Source organism: Camelina sativa, chromosome 7 (assembly GCF_030686135.1).
Source record: "Camelina sativa cultivar CO46 ecotype springtype chromosome 7, ASM3068613v1".
NCBI lineage: Eukaryota > Viridiplantae > Streptophyta > Magnoliopsida > Brassicales > Brassicaceae > Camelina > Camelina sativa.
The window spans coordinates 6,834,986-6,851,326 of NC_141886.1; the positions used below are offsets into that span (position 1 = coordinate 6,834,986).

General features: G+C 35.6%; 4 protein-coding genes and 1 pseudogene across 5 annotated transcripts; 3 read left to right on the forward strand and 2 right to left on the reverse strand.

The window, feature by feature from the left end:
* Positions 1-1,645: 1,645 nt before the first annotated feature.
* LOC147940965 (uncharacterized) lies at positions 1,646-2,257 on the reverse strand. The gene is made up of 3 exons (XM_087458334.1): positions 2,002-2,257; positions 1,801-1,915; positions 1,646-1,670 (listed from the first exon to the last, which is right to left on the reverse strand). The coding sequence occupies exons 1-3, from the start codon at positions 2,255-2,257 to the stop codon at positions 1,646-1,648; spliced, it is 396 nt and encodes a 131-aa protein (XP_087314460.1).
* A 4,966-nt stretch (positions 2,258-7,223) lies between these two features.
* LOC104700562 (glutathione S-transferase U7) lies at positions 7,224-8,440 on the forward strand. The gene is made up of 2 exons (XM_010416084.3): positions 7,224-7,697; positions 7,792-8,440. Exons 1-2 carry the CDS (start codon positions 7,371-7,373, stop codon positions 8,146-8,148), a joined length of 684 nt encoding a protein of 227 aa, XP_010414386.1. The 5' UTR covers positions 7,224-7,370; the 3' UTR covers positions 8,149-8,440.
* A 418-nt stretch (positions 8,441-8,858) lies between these two features.
* On the reverse strand, positions 8,859-10,431 carry LOC104700563 (metal tolerance protein B pseudogene; annotated as a pseudogene). Its single transcript, XR_015561672.1, has 2 exons — positions 10,131-10,431; positions 8,859-10,011 (listed from the first exon to the last, which is right to left on the reverse strand). The product of XR_015561672.1 is annotated as a metal tolerance protein B pseudogene (transcript).
* A 171-nt stretch (positions 10,432-10,602) lies between these two features.
* On the forward strand, positions 10,603-13,394 carry LOC104700564 (serine/threonine-protein phosphatase PP1 isozyme 1). The gene is made up of 4 exons (XM_019227517.2): positions 10,603-11,224; positions 11,811-12,370; positions 12,469-12,692; positions 13,112-13,394. Exons 1-3 carry the CDS (start codon positions 10,999-11,001, stop codon positions 12,640-12,642), a joined length of 960 nt encoding a protein of 319 aa, XP_019083062.1. The 5' UTR covers positions 10,603-10,998; the 3' UTR covers positions 12,643-12,692; positions 13,112-13,394.
* A 31-nt stretch (positions 13,395-13,425) lies between these two features.
* On the forward strand, positions 13,426-16,209 carry LOC104700565 (methylsterol monooxygenase 2-1). Its single transcript, XM_010416088.3, has 7 exons — positions 13,426-13,819; positions 14,495-14,632; positions 14,891-15,036; positions 15,211-15,330; positions 15,427-15,639; positions 15,740-15,820; positions 15,916-16,209. Exons 1-7 carry the CDS (start codon positions 13,790-13,792, stop codon positions 15,968-15,970), a joined length of 783 nt encoding a protein of 260 aa, XP_010414390.1. The 5' UTR covers positions 13,426-13,789; the 3' UTR covers positions 15,971-16,209.
* The last annotated feature ends 132 nt before the right edge of the window (positions 16,210-16,341 follow it).

Sequence of the window (16,341 nt, forward strand, 5' to 3'; positions counted from 1 at the left end):
CTGTTGAACCAACAAATTATAAACAAGCACTTCAGAGTAAGGTATGGACACAAGCAATGGGGTCTGAAGTTGTTGCTTTAGAAGAAAATCAGACTTGGACAATTGAGGATTTGCCTCCAGGAAAGAAAGCCATTGGATCCAAATGGGTTTACAAGATTAAACACAATTCGGATGGGACCATTGAACGATACAAGGCACGTTTGGTTGCTCTTGGTAATAGACAGATCGAAGGAGTGGATTCTAGTGAAACTTTTGCACATGTTGCGCGAATGCAAACGGTACGCATGTTTCTTGAAGTTGCTGCAGGAAATAACTGGCCGGTTCATCAGATGGATGTTCACAACGCATTTCTGCATGGTGACCTTCAAGAGGAGGTGTATATGAAGCCACCTCCGGGATACTTAGCTGCTGATGACACAAGAGTTTGTCGGTTGCGCAAATCTTTGTACGGTCTTAAGCAGGCTCCTCGCTGCTGGTTCGCCAAACTGACAACTGCATTAAAAGAATATGGTTTTGCTCAATCTTTATCGGATTACTCACTGTTTGTTTTTGATAAAGGAGGGATCCGGATTAATCTTCTGATATATGTTGACGATATGATAGTCTCTAGCAACTCTGTTGAGGCTCTCACAATTTTTAAAGCTTATCTGGCCTCTTGTTTTAAAATGAAGGACCTAGGCGCCCTGAAGTATTTTTTAGGCATCGAGGTCCCTCGCAGCTCACGGGGATTCTATCTTAGTCAACGCAAATACGCCCTTGAGATGATTGCTGATGCTGGTTTGCTAGGATGCAAACCTGATTCCTTCCCCTTAGAGCAAAACCATAAACTCGCAGTCTCTTCCTCACCTCTTCTGTCACAACCAGAGCCGTACCGTCGCTTGATTGGTCGTTTAATCTATCTAGGTGCCACACGACCGGATTTAGCATATTATGTTCAATTTCTTGCACAGTTTATGAAGACACCTAGAGAGGATCATCGGGAAGCTGCTATACGGGTTGTTCGATACTTGAAAGGGAATCCTGGTCAAGGCATCCTGTTGAACGCACAATCAAACTTTCAGATCACTGGTTGGTGTGATTCTGATCACTCTGGCTGTCGTCTAACACGTAGGTTTGTTTCTGGCTATTTTATTCAACTTGGCACTTCTCCCGTCTCATGGAAAACAAAGAAGCAGAAAACAGTAAGTATGTCGTCTGCTGAAGCTGAGTACCGAGCAATGGCTTACATCACCAAGGAACTCATCTGGCTAAAAAGAGTTTTACACGATCTTGGGGTCTCATATCCCATATATCACGACCTTAGAGTTATTTGTTACCATATCCTGCTCTGTATATTCTCTTCAAATCTCTGTAATTATTACGTCTTGCTAGCTACGTTCTGTAACAATATATATTGGTATTCATACCCAAAGATAAACATACAGAAACATTCATCTCCTTCTCTGATCTTACACTTTACTCTCGAGATGGCTGGTGAAATAGTCAAAGCGTCGGAGACCAAGAAGGCATGCTGAGCAATATAAGGTAGATTCAGCCATTCTATTACACTTCCCGTCCTCCTCAAGTGCCCCTGGATTTGAATACATTGCATCTGCCCGGATGCTTGACAGTAAGTTTTTCCAGGGGAAGCACCCTGGACACTCTCTCATGGTGGTGGGAGGTCGCTTAGTCTGAGGATCAAATTTATAAATTGGCCCAAGAATGTTGTATTTAAACGATTGGTGCTCAAGAAAAGAACCGAAGGCCTCCTGATGAGAGATGACCATTATATTAGCCGTAGGTGGATTATTGTATATAAACGATTGGAGCTCAAGAAAAGAACTGAAGTTCTGCTGAAGAGATATGTCCATTAGATTAGCCGGAGGTCGATTATGCCATATCCACGCCATCAAACTAGCCAAAATAGGTAATAAATCTGTTTCAGCAAAGAAAAGAACTCAATCAGTTAAGACTCTAATAGTATAATATAAACCCTAAACTTGAAAGACAAGAAATATTAACCTGTTGGGACGTGATGAAGGTGGATCCTAGTGGAAGCGAGGACTTTGAGGACGTCAAAAGAAACTTCTGATAGTATACCAATGGCAGTGATGGTGAGAGGACCAGATGAGTAGCCTAATTTCTTCAACTCCCGTCTTATAAACGGACCGACCAGACGAGCGTCAACGTCAGGGGGGAGAGGACACCTCGTGATGTCCCACCAGACCGATGTTACACCCTCACCCTGCCCCTTCCTCGCCGCATTAAGTTGCAACATGTCGGAGTAAGCTTGTATTGAATGAAGAAGATTAATCAATTGAAGATGAAGATTCAGAATTTAGGGATTGACTCCTCTTGTGGTTCACGATACCTGCTGCAATAAAGAAGAAGAAGAATGTTCTCTCTTACAATTGTCACAACTCAACAATTGTATTTATAGTGTTATTGCACCTTTGCTGAAGCTTATCCACCAAGGGTTACTAAGGTGAAAAGGAAATTGATTTTTATTTTTGGATTTATTTAGAGTTTTACATTCTACTATATTAATTGGGAAGTACAAATATGAAACTAACCTTAAAATGTATAAAAAAATTACATTCAATTGCCATTAAAAAAACTAAATTAAGATTAATTAATTAATTAAACAAATATAATTAATTAAAAAACAAAAATTGGAGACACATAAAATAAAATAAATTGTAGAAAAGTTAAAAAAAACATCTATTAGAATCAAAACTAATTTGTACTTAAAAAAAATAAAATTAACAGCTAAGGTTTTAAAAATCTAATCGAATAATATGTATATAACTATAAATTTTATCAAAAAACTTTTTCAGCACGAATCAAAATTTTTATTCATTAGGTGCAAATATTTATTCACAGGTTTTCAATAAACATTTTTAAAATACAAAAATTTTAATATAAACAAACTGAATTTTTAATCATAAACTTTTATAAATAATATAATAACAAAATAATTTATTTAAATTTTTCATAAAAAAATGTTCAGCCTGCGGTTTTCCGCGGGTTAGTACCTAGTTTAATTTTAGAGCAACTTTGGTAGATAACCATGGATCCAAAAAGAATTAAGAAAATAACTATGAGTCAGTTTTCTTTAGTAAATGACTCTTTTTATGGTGGGGTAGGGGTAGAGTAGTTACCAAATTAACCTTCTAATTTACAAGTTTTACAAAATCTGAAAGTTCAATATGAGATATATTTTGTGACTGAAGAAATACAGAGAGATAATGCTACAATAAGTCATAGTGAGTACCCAAATTAAAGTTGAGGTTACAGTTGGAAGAGATGGTGGTTGTAATTGTTACGGAGGTGTCTATGGTGGTGAGTGAAAGTAATTACATAGGTGGTGATAGGGTTCTTTTAAAAAATAGCATGAATCATGTTTAAATTGCATGTAATTATCATATAAATAGCATGTGATATTACAAAATAGCATTTTTGGTTGGAGTAAATAGAAAAAGCATGCGATATTATCATTCTTTGGAATATATCATGTCATTTATATAAAAAACACTATGATTTACAATAGTTTTCTAAAAAAAACATGATAGATAAACACCGATACATGTAAAAATATTAAAACACATAGTTCCTCTAAAAATGTTTGTCCCGATGTTGGAGGAGATAAAGAGAATGAGAAAAGTAGAGCAGTTGGGAAAAGAAAAAACAAGATGATGGTGATGATATAGGAGATGGTGGTCGGAGGTGACGGTGATGAGTTCGGTGGATAAAAGATGATGGAGAAGGCGGTAATTGTTACAGAGATGATGGTGATAAACTCGGTGGAGTAGATTTGTGTTGGTGGTGGTGAGTTTTTTTATGAAGCTTTCCATTAAGAAAAAAAAAAGGAGAGATGTTTCTGTATTTTGATGAGAGAGAAAGAAGAAGGAAGCAAGAGGAAGAAGAATAAAGATAAACCAAAGGAGAAAGAAAGAGAAAGAAGAGAGAAGGAGACGGGAGGAGAGCAACGTAATTTTAAGTTGCATAGGGGACACACGGACATGGGTGATAGTTATTTTATGAATTATTTCTAAAAGTATAGTCATCTAGTATATATACTCTTAATCTATATAATAATAACAATATGAATAAATACCAACAACAGTTGCGATTTTTCGTCGTATCTTTTCATAAAATATTTTATATTTTATTTTTTGAAAGTAAACAACAACGGTTGCGTCTCTCTCAAAAGTTGCGTCTCTCTCAAAAGCTGCGTCTGTCAAATGAAGAGTTGTGTCTCTTATAAACAGTTGTGTCTATTCAAATGTTCGCATCTTTAGAAATCTATATATAAATGACTTCTCATCATCGTATTCAAATTTTCTTTATATTTGTATTAGTTAAAAGACAATTTGTTAGAAGTGAAGTCTTATCACTGTGAGAAATCTATTGCATTTTGATATATTTTGTGAATCATTGTAATATTTAATTATATTCAGTCTCTAAATAGACATCTTCATATATAATTATTTTTAATTTATTAAAATATATTTAGCCGTTTAATTGAACCATTACAACATTAGTATATTTAATATTTAAGATCATATCACTTGGATGAACTTTTCATATATAAATTATTATTTATTAGTTTTAAATAACTAAAATATATTTAAATGAATTGTTGCAACCTTTTAATTACACCACAACAAATTTCGTGTATTTGATGAACCATTAAAATTTTTGATTTATTTCATGAACCGTTGCATTTTTTTTTGGTAAATTTGATATCTATGGTTGTGTCTACAATATTAAAATATATTTAAATAATTTTTTGTTTCCGTTTAAGTAATCTTAAGATACTTTCTTTAACCATATACTTCTTCGAGGGTTATCATTCTATTGGTATAAATCCAAACCAAAAGGTTTGTTTTAGCTGTTTATAAATGTGGTTCAAGTTGGTTTTTCAGAAAATGAGAGCATATTGGTTCGTATATATTTTTCTATTCTCATGCTTTTTGATTAGAAAACTAATTGTATTATAGAAAACAATATCTATTTCTATATTTCTATTTTTTTTAAAATATATATGATTATGAAATATCAAGGTGAATATTTTTCTACTGTTGGGAATATTCAGTTTATTAGAAGATGGAAAACCGGTGATCAACGTAAATATTGGTGGTTAAGATGATTGTCCAATAAACTATCTTGACGACAAAGACTTATCTACAACTTCATATATGTTAAGGGAATTTGTATATTTAGTTCTAGTCATAATACACTCATATTGAAATCTTAACAACAAAAGATATTGAATATCAAAATATTTTAAAAGTTTGAAAAGATTTTGGATTCTGACTGCTAAAAAGAAGAGGAGTATGTGAGAGCAATGAATCTGGCCGTCTTTGGCCGACCATCTTTCTTAGACGCGCAAATTATTGATGCAACATTATACACCTAAATATTATTGTTATAAGTTCTAACAATTATTGTTTCCTTTTAATATTTATTACATTATTTATTTATGTGTGACTCAGGATAAGTAACCAACATCTTATGTGGAGAAAAATAAGTAGTAAGTACACTCAATGGATTAACCATATATGTTAAAATGTTTAATGACTATATGTTGTTTTATATAAATATATGTTTCATTTATAAAATGATAGTTGTTTATATTATATATTCATTTACAATACTGCCTTTATGAAAATAGATATATTAATTTTTATTTATGAATATTATAACTGAGTTTTGATTCAAATAAATAAAATATGTGATAATTTTCTGTTAAGTTATATAAATTTTAGAGGATTGGTAATTTTCTTACTGATTGTTTGAATAGTAATATTTATACTCACTTTTATGAAGTAAAAATTGATTTTGGAAATAGAAATAGAAATATGTTTGAGTTATGCTAAACAATATTAAAATAATTAATTAAAATGAATTAAAAAAATAAACATTATGTCATTTTAAGAATGGTCCTCAATTAATATTTTTAATATTTGTAATTTATTAAACGGTTATTTAGGAAATTTATAGTGTCGTATACAATGTATTCATAATTTTAGCATTTAAGAAAAAAAGAAATTTTAAAATATAATCATTTACATATCATATTTGACAACAAGAGCACAAGTTGTAGCGGTTCATAAAATATACAAAAAGATGATTGTAATGTTGCAAAGAGACGACACGACTGTAGATTGCATTTATTCATTTTAAAAAAATTATGAAAAATTACGACGAAAAGACACGGATAAAATGTGACATCGAAAAGATGGAAACGAAAGGTTACAATGAATAAATGTGAACGAAATAACACGACTGTAATGTAATCTCATGGCATTTAATCTTAAAACTTTGTTTAATTTGATGTGTGCAGCATTGATAATTATTTATTTAATGACATGTGAAGGTAAAATTATTTTTTTAAGAATATTTTTTGAATAAAATGTAATCTCATGGCATTTAATCGTAAAACTTTGTTTAATTTGATGTGTGTAGAATTGATAATTATTTTTATTTAATCACATGTGAAGGTAAAATTATTTTTTTAAGAATATTTTTCAAATAAAATATAAAAAATGTTTCAACAAATTGTATTTTTTGAAATTTGTATTAAATAGTTTAGAATCCTAATAAATTAATAAATAAATTTAATTAAAGATTTTATGTAATAAATATTTTACTAAAATGAATTTCCCGCGATATCCGGAGGCTCCATATCTAGTTTTAATTAAAGCGAATTGGAAAATTTATATTTCTTAGTAATGTCAAGTTATTGGGCTATGCACGTGTAGAGCAACTGATTCACCGTGAATTAGTAAAGATATAAGAAAGAAAAAAAAATCAATATATTATGCTACTGAAATTTCCAAAAAATTCTCAGAAAAGCACAAAATATATTATGGAAAAAACCATTACTTTAAAAAACAGAAAAGAAAAAAAAAAAAATTGGGGGTGGGAGGGTAAGGCGAGGAAACGGTTGACCGCAGACACTAAACTAGCTTCAGCAGAACCACCTACGAGCCAAACCCAACCTGATTGGTTCTACTTTTAGGAGACGAGCCTCTTATGTAGCCATCGACGTTTTTAAATTATTTTTCGGGGGAAACGCCGGCCAAAGACCCCCAATAGTAATATTCCCATCGTAAATTATGGGAGGGTTCAGGGTTTAGCAATCTATAAGCAGACTAATCTCCTAGGTTCCCACCCCGTTGCCACGTTTGACCAAACCTTTCTTTATTTAAACAACACAACTTCAACTTCCACTGTCCGATGTGGGACAAGTTCCAAAAGCCAAAAGGGAACGTCATGAGTGACGACGTCACATACCACTAAATATAATTATATGATAAGTAGAGAAACACATTGAACTATTGAAGTCAAAAAAAAAAAAAGCAAAAGAGAGAGAGAGTGAGACAATGGCAGAGAGATCTGATACAGAGGAAGTGAAGCTTTTGGGGATGTGGCCGAGTCCTTTTAGCCGTAGGATCGAGATAGCTCTTACACTAAAAGGTGTACCGTACGAGTTCTCTGAGCAAGATATCACCAACAAGAGCTCTTTGCTGCTTCAATTGAACCCGGTTTATAAAATGATTCCGGTTCTTGTTCATAATGGTAAACCGATCTCTGAGTCACTTGTGATTCTTGAGTATATCGATGATACGTGGCGAAACAATCCGATTCTTCCTCAAGATCCGTGTGAGAGAGCTACGGCTCGATTCTGGGCTAAACTGATCGATCAACAGGTATTATGAAAATTTTCAATTTTCAAGAACCGGTTTTGGACTTTTAAACCGGGGTTTTTTAAACCGGTTATTTTTGGAGTCTTTTTTTTTAAAGATCTGTGTGGCGGCGATGAAAGTGGTGGGCAAGGTCGGAGACGAGAGAGACGCGGCGGTCGAAGCGACGAGAGATTTGTTGATGTTTTTGGAGAAAGAGCTTGCTGGGAAAGATTTTTTTGGTGGGGAAAGTTTAGGGTTCGTGGACATTGTGGCGACTCTGGTGGCGTTTTGGCTTATGAGGACGGAGGATCTCCTCGGAGTTAAAGTTGTTCCGGTGGAGTTGTTCCCGGAGATTCATAGATGGGTTAAGAATCTGTTGGGAAATGATGTTATCAAGAAATGTATCCCTCCTGAAGATGAGCATCTTGCGTACATCAGAGCTCGCATGGATAAGCTCAATATCAAATCAGCTTGATAAGGATTATTACAGAGAGAGTTCTGATGTTTTAAAGTATGTCCCTTTTGTTCTTGTCTCTATTGCTAAGTTCTGTGAGATCATTGTGATAGGGAAGTGTGAGGTTGTTGTTGTATTATAGAAGCTCAAATAATCAAAGTATGTGCCTTTGTTCTTGTCTCGATTGCTAAAGTCCTATGGATCATGTTTTATGCTCAAAGCTCCCCAAGTTGTAGACAAATAGTTGGGAACTGTGAACTTCTTTGATGTATTATTGTCTGCAAGAGATGTAAATCAGAATGACTCATTGTCACTTCTTGTGTTGTGTGAGTCTTTTCTTCCCTATCTGAAAGTTTAGCAATTAGGATGTATTGAGACTTGAGACGTGAATGAGGAAGGCCTGAGATTAGTTTGTATCTTCATGTCCCATTGTTCTTGTTTCAATTGCTATGTGGGATCAAATTCATTAAGCTCACAGTTAGAATAGTAAGTGATGTTGTTTCTAGTTTTGTTAGAGATGTGAATCAGAGAAGCCAATGTCAGTTCTAGTGTTATGTGAGACTTTTCTTGGATCTTTGGTCTGAAATGTGAAAGTTAGCAATTAGAATGTGTTGAGATGTGAACGAGGAAGGCCTGAGTTTAGTCTGTGACTTCATGCTGCTATTATTCAAATAGCAAATTCAATTTTTTGTTTTTCTTGTTCTAGCTAAAGATGTTCTCAAGCAACAAACAGAAGAAACTCTCTCTTTTGTGTTACTCTGATTCAACCTGAACAGTTACATGATAAATCCCACAAGATTTCCTACAGTAATTTCTAACACCAGTAATGATCTCTTTAGGACTAGCTCCAGCCTCAGGTAAGATATGACACGACAATACGATTCTCCCAACTGTTATCTCCCACACATGAAGATCATAAACAATCTTAACTCCCTCGATACGCCTAAGTCCTCTCTCGAGCTTCTCTATGTCTATATCACGCGGTGTTCGTTCCATCAGTATTCCGAATATGTTCTTGAGCATTGGAAGAGTAGCAGCAAGAGCAAAGGCAGAGAAAACAAGAGTACAGATCAAATCAACCAAAACCCATCCCGGTTTCACCCAAATGATACCTCCACCGATCATAACACCAAGTGACTGAATCATATCAGCCATTGCGTGAAGATACGCTCCTTGTATGTTAATGTTCATCTCCTTCGACGACGATTTCTCACCTTTTAAAGGATTCATTTCTTGCTCCTCTTCATCCTCCACCACCTCCTTGTGAAAATGTTGATGTTGTTGATGATGATGATGATGATGATGGTGGTGGTGGTGGTGGTTATGGTTATGTCCTAACCAAAGGACCATAACCAAGTTCATAAAAAAGCCGAAAGCAGAAATGCCAAACATGATCTCACCATTCACCTCTCGGCTTCTATTAAGAAGTCTTTGAATGGCTTCATGGATTATAACTCCAGAGACAAGCCAAATGAGCTGAACAGACAAGAAAGCAGCTAAGACTTCGAGCCGTTTAAACCCAAACGAGTTTCTCTGATTCGCTTCCCAGCTAGAGACCTTGATCGCCAACAAAGAGACGCACAAACCCGCCACATCCGTCAACAAATGTGCAGCATCCGTCATTACCGCGAGACTATTCGCCTTGAAACCTCCCACAATTTGTACGGACATAACGACCAGGTAAAGAAAGATTAGGCTGCTTAGTCTGGTAATCGAGTCTTCGCGTTCTTTCGTCTCGGAAACACATTGTTCTTGTCTCGTAAACGCGCAAGACAGAGGAACAACCACGCCTAGAGTTCCTTCCTCTGTCTGTGATGGTGACTCGATTCCTTCATCGTCATCGTCATTAGGTTTCAAAATGCGGTTTTGCTCCAATTCCATAAGCTGTTCGAACGTTTCAACGGTTTTAATTAAAGAGCTAAACCAACATTTTGACATTTCTTTTGGATTTTTCATGATTAAAGATTCGAACAAACCCATTCTTGTAAAACAAGAAAACAAACCTGAGAATCAGAAACGTATATATGAATCCCTGGTGCTGTCTTCTTCGGAAATCTTGAATTTCATAAATAAATTTATCTTTATGGTTAGAGATTAAGTCATTTTCTTAACACAAACAGCGATTTTACAGGCAATTAAAAAAAAACAAAAAAAAAAAAGAACCAAGGATGGATCCAGCAAATATGGGAGGAGATGTTTATAGACAGAATGTGGAATTTTTCTCTTTTTGTATGGAAAGAATCTAAAATAAGTCGCTTTGGCTTGTGACAGGTGAAGAAGAATCATAGTATTTTTTTTTTCTTTAATAAGGGAATGACAAAAAAAAAAGCAATAAATAAATTACACATTTATGATGTCTCTGTATGTGTGTATGAGATTTGTATGATTGTGTATTACTACTACCATCCAAAGGTGGCGTTACAAAATGGACCAACTCTTCTTGTTCAAAATATGGGGGATTCAACTAATCTTCTTGGAGCTTTAGCGTCTTGTGTTTTTTTTTCAGTTGTCTCTTTGTTTTATTTCATTAAATAACTCAATGAATAATTTACATCAAAGTTAGGTTAGGTGATGTAATTTGTCCATGTTGATATAACAAAACATGTGTTATTTGCTCTTTGTTGCCTTTTTTTTTTTTGGGTAGAAGTATTAAGCCCAATAAGAGAAATACAAAAGGCCCATTAGGTCGATTCAAAAATAATAAAGAGTAAAAGAATGAACCAATCATAATCTCATCTGACTCATTCTGATAGCACCGCACGCACCAGTCGTCAGGGTCTCTCTCTCGTCTCTCCTCCTCGCGGCTCGGAAAAAAGAGCTTCACACGCTTGAATTCTCCGTTTCGTTTTCTAATTTTTTTTCGGATCGGAGATGGCGGAGAAGCCGGCGCAAGAGACGGAGCAGAAGCGAGCGATGGAACCGGGTGTTCTCGACGATATAATTCGCCGTTTGGTGGAGTTTCGGAACACGAGGCCTGGATCGGGGAAGCAAGTTCATCTCAGTGAAGGTGAAATCCGTCAGCTTTGTGCTGTCTCCAAAGAAATCTTTCTTCAACAACCCAATCTTCTTGAACTCGAAGCTCCCATCAAGATCTGCGGTCAGTAAAAACCTTCTCTTTTCTCAAAAAAGTTTTTTTTTTTTTTTTTTTTTTTGTTGGGAGTGAGGTTTCGGTTGATTTCAGTTCTCAATTTAGTGCATGTTATCAGTATCTATGAATTTAATTCTTAGAACTATGTTTCATATTGGAAAGAGATAATCTTTTGAGTTCTTTGGAAGCTGTAAGTAGGTCAAATTTGGTGGGTTTTAGGTTAGGTTGTGAGTTTGGACCATTAAGTGACTTAAGAGTGTGATGGTGACAATTGATGTTCTTTAAATTCAGAACGTCTAAAGTTGGCATTTTTATTACTAAATAGTCGTAGATAGGTTTCAGAGTTTTGACTGGTTCTATGAGGTTTGTTTTGTTTCTTTTATCTTAATGTTGACTAGTCAAGTTATGTGTGCAAAAGCTTTACTAAGCTCATGAGTGTTCATTCACCATTCTTTCATTGGAGAACGTTTTCAATTGTAGAATTTATTTGGCCTGCTTAGTTGGTCTAATCTATCATGTGAATATTCTGAGTTTAGTTTGTTTCCTTCAAGTTATCTTCTTTGATCTAATTGTATCTCTTCCCTTACTTTTACAGGTGATATTCATGGGCAGTATTCAGATCTATTGAGGCTGTTTGAGTATGGAGGCTTCCCTCCCGAAGCTAATTATTTGTTCTTGGGTGATTATGTCGACCGTGGCAAGCAAAGCTTGGAAACAATATGCCTTCTCCTAGCTTACAAAATTAAGTACCCTGAGAACTTCTTCTTGCTGAGAGGGAATCATGAATGTGCCTCCATTAATCGTATTTATGGGTTCTATGACGAGTGCAAACGCAGGTTTAACGTCAGACTCTGGAAAATATTCACCGATTGCTTTAACTGTCTTCCCGTGGCCGCCTTAATTGATGACAGAATACTATGTATGCATGGTGGAATTTCCCCAGAGTTGACAAGTTTGGACCAGATTAGAAATATTGCACGGCCAATGGATATCCCGGACTCTGGTCTGGTATGTGATTTACTATGGTCCGATCCTAGTGGAGAAGTCAAAGGCTGGGGAATGAATGATCGTGGTGTTTCATACACTTTTGGAGCTGACAAAGTTGCGGAGTTTTTGGAAAAAAATGACATGGACCTTATCTGTCGTGCCCACCAGGTATTATTAAATCGAGTTATATATATATGTCATTGAGTTTATTATGAAAAATCTGCAAGCTTAATAATGGATGGTGTTTTGACTCTCTCTTTTTTCAGGTTGTTGAAGATGGGTACGAGTTCTTTGCAGAAAGACAGCTTGTTACAGTATTTTCAGCTCCAAACTATTGTGGGGAATTTGACAACGCTGGTGCAATGATGAGCATTGATGAGAGCTTGATGTGCTCATTCCAAATTCTTAAGCCGTCAGAAAAGAAATCGCTTTTTCTATGACGACGATTATCCAGTGACCACCATGCTTCAAGTTAACAATTCTCCAAAAGGTAAAAAACTCTTCCTAATGTTATGGTAGCGCCACATGAAAGTAACCCTGGCTCTACATTTTCTGTTTCATGTTTAGCGTGTTCACCGTAGTTAGCTCTTAGTCTGTGTGGTACAACATGTTAGCTTCAGGAAACTGAAATGGAAAATATCAGTTTGTATGCGATCTGACCACTTTGTATGCGATCTAATCACAGAACTGAGTATCCGTTTCAAAATCACACAGTAGAGATTTAAAAGTGTAGGAAATATCTTAAATCCCATTATTTGAGTTTTTTTTCTTCTTTCTTCTTTTACATTTCTGTGTGTGGAATTAGCTCCTGTTACACAAAGATTTGGTCACTGTATGCTGAAGAATCAAGAATGTTCATTTGTGGCTAGGCTTTTGATCATCTTTTTGTACATTGACAATACGCTGCAGGTGTAGTATAATGGCAAGAGGATCCACAGAAGGGAAACTGCTGAATTGTGACCTTAGTGGTTTCTGATTAATAGAGCATTAGACAAGTAGCTGATTGAGTTCTCAAACACAGAGACAGTCTGGAAACAACTCTGGGAAGTCTCTGCTGATTTTAGTATTCATCATTCTATCACATCTATCTTTGTCTAAAATGTGTGTTTTCTTTGAATAATTATGATATTAGATTCTTCTCATTTGTACTCTCTATTTATTTATGAGAACCCTTTTCTAGTCTCTTCACAAACCATAAAGCCATAAAAAACAGCTTTTCTGCGAGTAGTGGTGTTTTACTTCCAAAAAATTTCGTTCAGGTGGGTTGCCAATTGTCACATCTAAAAAACAATATGGTGCTAAAGTGAAAACAATCGAAGTAATGAAGGACTAAAGTGAGAAATGTATGCGAGTGCACGTGTGATTGAGAGAAGAGTGTTTTTACAGAAACAAACAAATCAACAACTCCTCCAGAGAAGAGAGCCAATTCAGATTCCTTCTGTGTTGTCACACAGTTTTGGCCTCTCTCTCTCTCTCTCTCTCTCTTTTTCTCTCTCACTCACGCCTCTTAGAGTTTTTTATTTATTTTTATAATTCATCTCTCCACCGCTGAGATCCATTTTTGTGTTTTCTTCTCATTCTGTATCCATGGATTCTCTCGTTGAATCCGGTTGGAAGGTACTTTCACCATCTCCTTGTTCCTTGATCTTTGTACATGGATTTGTGTTTACAAGCGATTTCGTTGTGTGTGTGTGTTTTTTTGTCTTTCTTCGTCTCCGACTTTAGTTTACTGCATTTATGATACGCGTATCTCTTAGCTGGTGTTAATTAGTTTTTGAATTTGATGGTTTGTTTTTGTGGTCTCCACTCTCACCGCATTGGATTATTGTTGTGGTTTGATTTAGATTGGTTTCGTGTCGATCTCTTTGTGGTTTCCAGATCTGGATTTTGACTCTTTTTGTTTGTTCCATTCCATATGAATAGCCAATGTGATCTCACTTTGTTTGTTTTGTGCTTGATTCTTTTTTTGGAATTTAGGGACCATAATTTCATAATAATCAGCAATAGTCTAAGCCAGAACAATGCTGATGTAGACTGTGTGAATTGAGAATTGTTTATGTACAGGCTTCTTCTATCCTTAGAGGATTTGTGAATGTGATAGGTTTGTTGTTCTAGCTATAGTTTTTCGCCTTGAACGTCTTTCTAACTCTCTTTCGGATTGGTTTTGGTGGAATTGAATGCATTTTTCTTGTTTCCCTTTGGCTATTAGTATTTGGCTCTTATAGCTCAAAAGTTTATAGCTGTGTTGCTGACCTTTTTTGTTTTGTTTTTTTTATGGTGTGATGATTGCAGTATCTGGTTACACATTTCAGTGACTTTCAACTGGCGTGTATTGGGAGTTTTATCCTTCATGAGAGTGTGTTTTTCTTGTCTGGACTTCCTTACATTTTCCTAGAAAGGACCGGTTTGCTTAGCAGTTACAAAATTCAGGTCTGTCTTCTCTCTCATGTTTTAAGGATCTTCTCTATGTATAGTTTGTAGCTTTGTGTGACCGACCGAACCTTCGGAAAGGAATTGAGTGAAAAGAGATCACCAAGTAATCATCACATGATTTTGTTTGATCTCTCAAATCTTCAGTGATAATAAAAGTATATGTTCTCTCATTTGGCTTACTATTAGTGAATGTCAAATAACTGTTTTGGAGTTCTCTTTTTGTTAAACAATTTACTCTTGTTTGGTCTTATGTAGGCAAAAAGTAATACTCCTGAAGCCCAAGGGAAATGCATTGCTCGACTCTTGCTTTACCATTTCTGCGTAAACTTGCCCCTTATGATGGCATCTTATCCTGTCTTCAGATTCATGGGCATGCAGAGCAGTTTTCCTCTGCCGTCCTGGTATTATCAGGTTCTTTAGTGCTGGAAGCTTTTTTTTGTTTCCTTTGGGTTCTCTAATGTTAAACTCTTCCCATTGGCAATATATATAAAAATGTCAGTGTTGAGCTGCATGAGAAGAACCTGAACTATGTTTGATCTGGTTTTTAAAACCATTTTTTGGTTATGCTCTTGCAGGAAAGTGGTGTCTGCCCAGATCTTATTCTACTTCATCATTGAGGATTTTGTGTTCTATTGGGGTCACAGGATCTTGCATACTAAATGGCTGTACAAAAACGTGCACAGTGTGCATCATGAGTAAGCTTCAGTTTGTCCCATCTTTTTTGTTGTTGTTGACAATGTTAGTCAATTCATTTACTTGGCCATAACTGATCTTATTATGCTATTACTCAGATACGCCACACCATTTGGTTTGACATCAGAATATGCTCATCCTGCTGAAATTCTGTTCCTTGGTTTTGCTACCATCGTTGGTCCAGCTCTCACTGGGCCTCACCTGATCACTCTCTGGTTATGGATGATGCTGAGAGTTATTGAGACAGTTGAGGCACATTGTGGTTATCATTTCCCATGGAGCCCTTCGAATTTTCTTCCTCTGTACGGCGGGTAAGATCAAACATCTAATCTTTAGCCTTCTTGAAGGAGCAACACATCTTAAATCCATCAGATCATTAACATGAAATGATTGTACAATAATTGCTTGCAGTGCTGACTTCCATGACTACCATCACCGATTGCTCTACACAAAGTCTGGCAACTACTCATCGACCTTTGTCTACATGGACTGGTAATAATATCTGACCTCTGTTAATTAACAGAAATCGTAATTGACCGATTCCAACATTGTAATCATGTAAAATTTGTTTCTCTACGTTATTTCAGGATCTTTGGTACCGACAAGGGTTACAGAAAACTGAAGGCCCTAAAAGAAACTTGACAACAAGCAAAAGTGGAAGTTGGATTTCTCAAGAGAGAGGTCTTGTTCTCAAAAACCCTCCTTTCTTCTGTTTTGCCTCTCAGATATTTCCTTGAATTAAAAACTTTTAGTCATAAGAACAAACATTATTTGCAACATTTTGGGTTGTACAATCAAAGCTGTTGGTCTGAACATAAGTTGATACGATGTTGAACCTACTGTTTTTTCGTAATCTTTAGATAGTGCTAGTTCTTGATGCATGTACTCTCTAAGATCTCATGTCTTTACCTTGCGGCACATTCAAGTATCTAAAAGCCTAAAAAGTGGAACGTCATCCCTGGCGTATTCAGCTTTGTTGTTTTTATTCTCTTTTAGCAAGTCTGATTATATCT

What these genes read in the sequence shown, in the direction of transcription:
- LOC147940965 (XM_087458334.1), bottom strand. Translation starts at nt 2,257, where the DNA reads ATGTTGCAACTTAATGCGGCGAGGAAGGGGCAGGGTGAGGGTGTAACA. An exon ending in CCTTCATCACGTCCCAACAG is followed by an intron (nt 1,916 to 2,001) that starts GTTAATATTTCT and finishes TTGCTGAAACAG; the next exon opens with ATTTATTACCTATTTTGGCT. An exon ending in TCTTTTCTTGAGCTCCAATC is followed by an intron (nt 1,671 to 1,800) that starts GTTTATATACAA and finishes TTTGATCCTCAG; the next exon opens with ACTAAGCGACCTCCCACCAC.
- LOC104700562 (XM_010416084.3), top strand. Translation starts at nt 7,371, where the DNA reads ATGGCAGAGAGATCTGATACAGAGGAAGTGAAGCTTTTGGGGATGTGG. An exon ending in CTAAACTGATCGATCAACAG is followed by an intron (nt 7,698 to 7,791) that starts GTATTATGAAAA and finishes TTTTTTTTAAAG; the next exon opens with ATCTGTGTGGCGGCGATGAA.
- LOC104700564 (XM_019227517.2), top strand. Translation starts at nt 10,999, where the DNA reads ATGGCGGAGAAGCCGGCGCAAGAGACGGAGCAGAAGCGAGCGATGGAA. An exon ending in AGCTCCCATCAAGATCTGCG is followed by an intron (nt 11,225 to 11,810) that starts GTCAGTAAAAAC and finishes TTACTTTTACAG; the next exon opens with GTGATATTCATGGGCAGTAT. An exon ending in TTATCTGTCGTGCCCACCAG is followed by an intron (nt 12,371 to 12,468) that starts GTATTATTAAAT and finishes CTCTTTTTTCAG; the next exon opens with GTTGTTGAAGATGGGTACGA.
- LOC104700565 (XM_010416088.3), top strand. Translation starts at nt 13,790, where the DNA reads ATGGATTCTCTCGTTGAATCCGGTTGGAAG. An exon ending in TTAGCAGTTACAAAATTCAG is followed by an intron (nt 14,633 to 14,890) that starts GTCTGTCTTCTC and finishes GGTCTTATGTAG; the next exon opens with GCAAAAAGTAATACTCCTGA. An exon ending in AGTTTTCCTCTGCCGTCCTG is followed by an intron (nt 15,037 to 15,210) that starts GTATTATCAGGT and finishes ATGCTCTTGCAG; the next exon opens with GAAAGTGGTGTCTGCCCAGA.